Genomic DNA, 8,839 nt, shown 5'->3' on the forward strand with positions numbered 1-8,839 from the left:
TGTATGTGTAATGAGAGTGTGAGTAATGTGAATGTCTAAGTTGTGGGATAAAATTGAGGCAGAGGCAGCCAGAAGGGGACAGAGGGGGGAGGGGGGGGGTAGCCTCCTCTGCACCCTGGTGTATGAAGTCTGTTTTTGATGATTTGGTCAGAGAAATCACACCAGCGACCTGCTGGAGGTCCTTTGGTAGCTCTGGCAGTGCTCATCCTGTTCCTCCCTGCACAAAGGAGCAGATACCGGTTCTGCTAATGGGTTAAGGACCTTCTATGTTCCTGTCCAGCTCTCCTGCAGTACCCGCCTGCATCCTAGAATCTCCTCCCTGCTCTTGAGACTGGTGCTGGGAGACGCAGCAAACCTTTTGGCAAAGACATGCATTGATGTGCCATCCTGGAGGACTACCTGTCCAATGTCTGTAGGGTCCAGGTATTGCACTGAGCTACCAGTAGTGACCCTGACCCTAGCCAAAGGCAGGGATGATAAAAACAGTCATAAAAGATAAGGAAGGAAAAAGTGTCAGTGGTGTCCACCTGTAAAACTATTCCTGTTTTGGGGGTTGTCTCATTGTTATCACTCTAGTGCACCTGTTGTTAATTTTATTAACTCATTAACAACGCTCTCAGCTACTGAACTGATCACATCAATATCCCAGAATTTTAACTGAGCGCAGTATTGAGCACAAATCTCACTGAAAACTTCACTAATCAAACTGTACGTACTTTCTCTGCAGAGTGCACCAAAAAAAGAAGAGTGACACAAGTTCACAACATCAAAAAACGAGGTTTGACTTTACATCAAACACACAAACTGTAGGATGAAGTCCAGAAGACTCGAGGTTTACTAGGATTTTAAAAATGGGATCAGTGGTAACTATCAGACTGGTAGATAAAGAAGTTGTATAGTGGAAATGCTGTGTAATTAATGCTCAGTCAAATATGAATAAAATACTGTATAACAAAGTTTTGTGTGCAGTAGAATTTACTCTGCAGTAGCAATATTGAGTACAGCACACAGTATTGTACAGGTACAGTACTCACTGGTACTTTATTTTATTTGTAAATGCACAGTTGACAGACCCAAGCTATCCTGTTAATGTGCCAGCTTTATTTTCACCTGCTGTCTCAGGGAGGTTATTGGCATGAATGGAGCCTTTTTCACTGGAGAGTATGAATCCCGAAGTCTGCTGCTCACCATCTTCAGCTCATGCTTAATGCTAGACTGAGTTAAAGACTGAAACACTGATGTAAGTCAGTAAGAACAGACCAACAAAGAAAGGCTGTGTAGAATGTGAATTAAAGGGTAAAATAGGGATTATTCTTCACAGACGGATCCACACTGAGTGGACGCGTGTGTGCGTCGATGGTCATGAAGTCATTGTACACAGTCAGAGAGATTGTGAGTTCTGATACACTCATGACATCAATGTTATGTTTGCTTTTTGGTAACACTGCCAAAAAATTAGGGATAAAAGCCGTTATTAAACAGCAGAGGGAGTAAGAGGGCAGCCGAGACTGTAACATGCTCCTGTTTGAATCCTGCTGAGTGCTGTAAAGAAAAATGGGAACTGCAGCTGAGACCACATTCACCTACTCTGTTTAAAATATAATTAAAAATGAAAAAAGAAAAAGTTTCTGATGGATATATGATGAGTTCAGTTTCTCGTATACACTGACTCATCACTTGTACATATAGTTAAAATAAATTTGAATTTAATTTTCATGCAAACATCTGATGTTCCCAGATGTTTGCATGAGGAGTAAACAGGTTACATGTGTCTGTGATCTGATGTGTATTTGTACAAACTTAAACTCCTTGCACAAACAAACAGGCAGAAGTTGCTCTAAAGAAGTGGTTGTCAAATGTTTGGGATGCCTCATTTCAGAAACTGAAAAAAACAACACTATTTTTAATCAGAATCAGAATACTTTATTGATCCCCCAGGGATCAATAAAGTATAATCCTTATTAATCCTTATTCTGCTGTCACACTAATGAAGACAGTTGCGGGAGGCCAGCGTGTGACCAGTGTGTGTGCAGTAAAATTGCCGTCTTCTTGATGATCGGTTTGGGGACGGGTCCAGCTCTGCGACCACTTGCAGTTAGCTGCGGTCTTCAAAACAGCTTTGGTGCATCAACATGACAGTAAAACAGCAATAAGATGGAGTCTGTCTCCTATCAGTTTGACTATGCAGTCTAGTTGCCAGTTGCTGCCAAGTTGTTTGTCTGTAACTGGCAAACTACTTACATTAAAAACGTAACAGTTGACACAGAAATTACAACACAAGCAGTGACGCAGTTGCAGCAGGATGGAGGTATAACTGCTCAGCAACCTTACTCTTTTATTGGAATACCACCAGCCTGCAACCAGAGGAGTCGAGTCCCATATTGCAAAGAGACACATCACAAACAAGTTGCACTCACCGACTCAGACTGATTGTTTGAAGACAGATTGTCATCCTGCAATCACATACATTGATTTCTCAACTTCTGGGTAGTAGTTGGTCTCCACAAGTATTTGGTCACCAAATGTGAAAAGATTCAATACAACCACCAAGTTTTCCTTGCTGCAAGGATGTTGCCGTCTACTTTTACTCTAGAGCAGGGCTGGGCAACTCCAGGGCCGGTGTCCTGCAGGTTTTACGTGTCCCTGATCCAACACAGCTGATTCAAATGGCTAAATGACCCCCTCAACAGGTCCTGATGTTCCCCAGAGGCCTTGTAACGAACTACTCATGTGATTCAGGTGTGTTGACCCAGGGTGAGATCTAAAACCTGCAGGACACCGGCCCTCAAGGCCTGCAGTTGGACGCCCCTGCTCTAGTCACCAACAAAACAGATTTGAATAAAATGTGGTATAAAAACGTCAGCAAACAGCTGTTTAGTTTACCTAAAAATAAAACCATGCTATTCAACTTCAATTCATGGGATTCTGGGTCCTAATACTGGTGCCCACTCCACTGTTTCCAGTTGCACCTAAGAAGTAGACGGTGTGCAAGAAAATTTGGCTCTTTTTCTTTTTTTAAAAACAGTCCATTTCAGGCCGTTTAGCTGCTGCTGGCGTTTGTATTGTGTGTCAAACTGAGTATCCACATGAAATGCTTCAGGGTTCTACTGTCAAAATTAAATTTGCACCTTGGCAGCTTTGGTAATCTCGAGGACGAAGTCTGTCAGCATCCAGTTCCCCGTACTAAAACCCGTCTGTGTTGGTAGTAAAATGCACCCAGTGCTGTCCTTCAGAGGCTTCTGAATGTGACACATTAAGTCGAGAGGTTGTCTCTCACTGCTATCGCTGTAATAAATGCAGCATTGTTGTGTACATTTGGCATAACTGCAATAAAATCTTACAGAACGGCTCCAGTAACATCATAATTGGTTTTTATGCAGCTGTTATTTACTCTTTCATTGACAGTTTTTAGAGGAGAGAAAACTGAGTTAACTTTGCGGAGCTCTTCATAATGTGCAGTGAGTCGGGCTTTGTATTTGTGCAGAACATTACAAATTTGATCAAATTCAGCTTTAGCTTTTTAAATCCAGCTCTCACACCTCACTCCAATTTTCACCTCCCGTTTCTCCTCAACCTTGGAAGAAATGTGTTTTATGGTGCTGCTGACATCTGTGTAACAAGAAATAGAGCTGATGTCATCTGCAAGGCTGTAATGTTTCCCTCCTTTCATTGTAGTCTGTGCGCTTCTTAAAGCAACTTAAGTACGCAAGTCAAATCTACTGCAAGTGTCATTCTGCCCCACATTCATAGGAACGCCAATGCATTTAATAACCACACTCTTTTTTTCTTTTCTAGTTGTGGTTTCAAAAAATAGAATAGAGTAGAGTAGAGTAGAATAGCCCTTTATTGTCATTGTACATGTACCGTGAAATTATGGGGTTTGTGTTACAGTGGAGTCAAAAGAGTAACTTTTTAAAAGGTTGTTCAGAAATATCACAACAACAATTTTGTAGACTAGTATAATAATCTTTTGCAAACAACTGTAGTCATTAGCTGAGGACTCCAACCAACCTTTAGGGACAACACATCAAAGCTTTCCCTTACTCATTGCAGCAAGGGGGTCATTCTGCATTAGATCAATGGGAAGAACAAGATCTGGGCAATCAACACCTACGCCCTGCCGGTCCTCAGATACCCTGCTGGGATAATCGGCTGGGAAAGGAGGAAACAGGAGCTACTGACAAGACGCTAAAGGTCCTTACCACGCATGGAGGGTGTGGTCCCTAGCTCAGCTGCAGGGGAGGGGCGGTGCCAGGGAGGTTGGAGGGTCAGGTGGAGATGCTTTGTGCTGATGATGATGAAGAAGAGGGAGGGTACAGCTAACTGAAAAGTTGTCTGACGTGGGTGCCGAGACTGAAAGTGTCACTGAGTGATCAATAAAACGCAACCTGTCAAATGTGAACACAGTATGCTGGGTCCCAGTCATTTACAGAGGGGTTCACATCCAACACCCTGAGACTGTAGAAGCAGGAGGCTCAGGACTAGTGAGTGTCAGAAACACTATCCATGATGAAACAAAGATCTGCCAGTACATCGGGACAACCGAGGAACCCGAGAAAAAAGAGGAGCAGGAACAGAACTGGCACCTGAATAGCATGTACCACAGGCATATAGAAGAAATCCTACCAACGGCTGGATGAACTCTGACTGAAACACAGCACATAGGCACTAATCATGGCGGCAGGAACAAGTTCTAAGTGCAAGACTAAGGTCAGTAGAGGGTTAGGGTGTCTACCACATCAGGCAAGACCCCAGATGCATGCTCTGTAAAGACAATTCGGCACACAACACCAGGGTGTAAGAAGCTAACAGGCAGGGCATACTTGGAATGGCACAACTAGTGTACAGGAACATCTGTCCCGAGTATCACTTGGAAGTCCTGAGGTCAGAATGGGATCAGCTAGAAAGCTAAGATCTTGTTTGACTTCCAGATACAGATGGATAAACTAGCAAATGGTTAACCAACCAAACATAGTAGTGGTGGACTAGCAGAAGAAGACCGTAGTGATAGATGTAGTTATGCTAAGGAGGAGCATATATGGTCATATTTGGTCATACACACACATACATAGACCAATTTTTTTTTATAATTACTTCTTTTGGTGTGAGTTTAACATCCATCCATCCATCTTCATCCACTTTGTCCGGGGCCGGGTCGTGGGGGCAGCAGCCTAAGCAAAGAGGCCCAGACCTCCCTCTCCCCAGCCACCTCCTCCAGCTTATCCGGGGGAATACCAAGGCGTTCCCAGGCCAGCCGAGAGATATAATCTCTCCAGCGTGTCCTGGGTTTGCCCCGGGGCCTCCTCCCGGTGGGACATGCCTGGAACACCTCACCCAGGAGGCGCCCAGGGGGCATCCTTGTCAGATGCCCGAACCACCTCAGCTGGCTCCTTTCGATGTGGAGCAGCAGCTGCTCTACTCTGAGCCCCTCCCGGATGGCCGAACTTCTCACCCTATCTCTAAGGGAGAGGCCAGCCACCCTTCGGAGGAAGCTCATTTCTGCCGCTTGTATCCGCGATCTCGTTCTTTCGGTCACTACCCACAGCTCGTGGCCATAGGTGAGGGTAGGGACGTAGATCGACCGGTAAATTGAGAGCTTCGCTTTTACACTCAGCTCCCTCTTCACCACGACGGACCGGTGCAGCGTCCGCATCACTGCAGCTGCAGCCCCTAGTGAGTTTAACATTCCTGCATAAAATCTGTAAGCACTTTAAAGTAAAGGGGAAGAGAATGGTTAAAGCAATTAAATAAACTAAAAATGAATGACATCAATAACAGCATGTTGTAATTCCAAGGTTTCTAATTAATAGAAACTTTGTGGGAATGAACAGGTTCATGTTGGGGACTGGGGAGTGCAGTGAGGAGTCATAGAAACAGTCCAGCAGGTAAAACAAACAAGCTGATGTTGTTTTAGAAACGGGAAAATTACCAACAGCACCTCCAGCTCAGGGAACATCCATTTATAGTCTTGGGAAATCTGGTCCTAAGTGGTCGTCATGGAAGAGTTGCAGGCAAAAAGCCATAAAAAAGAAACAGCAGTTGGTTCCCTGCAATTAAGTCATTATTAGCTCTAAAATTGTAATTATAATTATATTTCTTTCCTATCAGGTCTGCATTTCTGGTTGTTCAGTACTCTGCTTGATGGTAGGGGAAAAGATTATCAGTAGAGGTATGCTGATGTTTTGGACTGATTGGCAAGGTAGCACAGTACACTCTTTAACCCAGGAGACACAGAAACAGGGTTTTCATGATAACAGGGTTCTTGCTGATCGGAGCTGGCTTGGCCCTGACTTATCGAAGAATTAAGGAAGCGGAACCGGCTGTTCAAACCCCCACAAGGCTGCCCGCTGGGATTGAAATGATGGGGCGAGGCATGAGTTTCTAAAAATGGGCTCATTGAGTGCAGCACGGAGAAGATCTTGGAGAACGCACGGCTGCTGTGAATACTCAGAACAAGACCTCTGAGTGAAAAACTGGATTACATCTGGAGGGGCTAGCTCGAATAACACCTTTGAGCGCAAATTCGATCACATCTTGGGAAGTGCACTGCAGTCGTAAGTTCTCAGGACCTGCTCTTTGAGCAAAAAGAACGACAACATCACGGAACGTAAGTTTGGATAACATCATAGAAAGCTCACAGCTCTCCAACGGGAGATTGAGAGACCAGTGTTGGACTGTTAGAACAGCTTTGAAATTCATATGAGCTGTTCGCACTAAAGTAAAAACTATCATCACTTCATGTGGAGACCCCTTCGGCGCCAGCTGCGGCCTCAAGGCTGGAGCTGAACAAAACACCCTGATAACGACTGTGTTTATACTGTTCCCCCCATTCCATGCAAGGCCACCTGGGTTGGCTGGAAGACTGTTTACTTAGCCTGGCAGGGCGAAGGACACTGTCTCAGCTGAACTCTGGACACACACACACACACATACACTGATATGCACACACTGATCCCCCCTCCCTTTCCAAACGCCTTCGATGCTTGTGCCCTACCGAGGAAGATGGCAGTCGACTGGACCAGCGCAGACATGCTGCAGGACTGGATGCGCTGTCTACACCGGCTCTCTCTTACCCTTTACCCTTTACTGCTTGTCTTGTGTTTCTATGGTGTATTGATAGTCATGTGCTTTTTGTGCTGAGGTGTTTTTTCTGTTATCAAACTGTTCTCCCACTAGGAGCTCAGTCTGAGTGGAGTTTTTTCTCTCTCCTCCTCTTACCTCATGTTAGGTATTTTCGTTGTTTTTTTCCTATCAGCCTACCTCTCTGACATGTCTCCCCAATGTGATGTTTGTGTAAAGTTGGTCAGAAGGTTCCTTTGTAAGTGCACATGCGCCATTAGCGTGCTGCCTGCTGTAACCCTAATTTCCATCGGGATTAATAAAGTATTCTGATTCTGATTCGGAAAGAGTACTCAGGATTATTGATGCTCACAAAGCAGGAGAAGGATATGCAAAGTTATCACTGTGTTTCCAAGTGTCACTAAGTGGAGTGGGAAGAATGATCAAGAAATTTAAAGAGCCACAGAGTGGAGAAGATGCCTGACAGAGTAAAAGATTTAAAGTCTGTGAACTAGTGAGAAAAGACTGAGGTTGTGTAGCTCTTTGCATACATTTATATTTGTTTACCACTTTTTAAAGCTGAAGTATGATTGTTATAAAACACGTTTTCAGTAAAAAACTGTTGCAGTCTAGAATGTTCTGTTTGAAAAAAGGTAAATAAGCTTAAGAAGCTATAAAAAGACTTTTTGGTCAATAATGTGTTTTTTTTCCTTTTTTCACATTTGATTAAATTTCTTCGTTGTCAACACTTTATTGGTTTTCTTTTCTATAGAAAGAATTCATCATTCAATGATTGTGGCTTTTTCACTGGAGCATCTGCTGACATTTTTTTTAACATGAATATCGTTGGGACAAAACTCCCAACAGTTCCTGGTGACAAGCTTCTGTTACTTTTAGAAACACTCGAGATAAAACATGAACAATGGAGATGTAAAAACTTTGTTCTCTTCACGGGGAGATAATCTGTACCTACCCTAATGTTCAATTTGCACATCTCAGTTGGGTGCCTATTAAAGGTATATTTTTACACCTGGTGTAAGACATTTTCCTTTTTCCAATTACTTTGCCTTTCACTTATAAGAAATGATACTGGGGAGTTAAAATTGTGTCTGTTCAGTTTTCTTATTCAGTCCACTCTGTTCCACTTTTCTCTCAGAGTGATAAAAAAAACCTGCACTGCACCTCGTTTAAATTTAGGGATTCCTAAACGAACAAGGACTCACACTGCTCCCTGTGCTGTGATATGACCATAGAAAAGAACAGAGGAGGTCATGTGATTCTGCTGTTGTTGCTTTTTTAATTTAATTGAATTTATATATTTTTATCTCCAACTTGAACATAACACTGGAGCTTAACTGTAAGTTTTGAAATGACAACATAACCTGGGATTTAATTTACACAACATGACCACAAAGAAGCTACAAGACAAACATCTACACACACGCACACCTCACACATAGTGAGGTGTGCGTGTGAGGTGTGACAGTCTCTGTCGCGGTCGGCCAGAGCGTCAGGTTTACATGTAAAGTCAATGGAAAAAGCGCGATTACACGCGACTGCGTGTCCTGCGAAAATTTGGAAGCAGATTTGCGTCGCGAAAACGCGTGAAACGGGCGTCAGTGTAGCGCGTCTGGTGCATTTGGCTCGCTAATAAAACCACGCGCGTCAGTTTTTGTGTTGCATTTTGTGCACACGCGCGTTTTGCGTCTACCGCTCGAGTTGGAAAAATCTGAACTCCAGCGTCAAATCGCGCCGCGACAACCAATCAGGAGCCTGGTGA

The 8,839-nt window shown here is 43.7% G+C and overlaps 1 protein-coding gene across 4 annotated transcripts in view; it reads left to right on the forward strand.

Moving 5' to 3' along the window:
- sirt3 (sirtuin 3) overlaps positions 1-1,605 on the forward strand; it is a 10,517-nt gene extending 8,912 nt beyond the window's left edge. For all 4 annotated transcript variants that reach the window (XM_005746660.1, XM_005746664.2, XM_005746662.2 and 1 more), the window contains one exon: positions 728-1,605. In XM_005746660.1, coding sequence (XP_005746717.1) covers positions 728-751 — 24 coding nt within the window. In that variant the 3' untranslated portion in view covers positions 752-1,605. The remainder of the gene's footprint in view (positions 1-727) is intronic.
- Positions 1,606-8,839: the final 7,234 nt, after the last annotated feature.

This window comes from Pundamilia nyererei, unplaced genomic scaffold (genome assembly GCF_000239375.1).
Source record: "Pundamilia nyererei isolate P.nyererei 1_Seehausen unplaced genomic scaffold, PunNye1.0 scaffold00181, whole genome shotgun sequence".
Taxonomy (NCBI): domain Eukaryota; kingdom Metazoa; phylum Chordata; class Actinopteri; order Cichliformes; family Cichlidae; genus Pundamilia; species Pundamilia nyererei.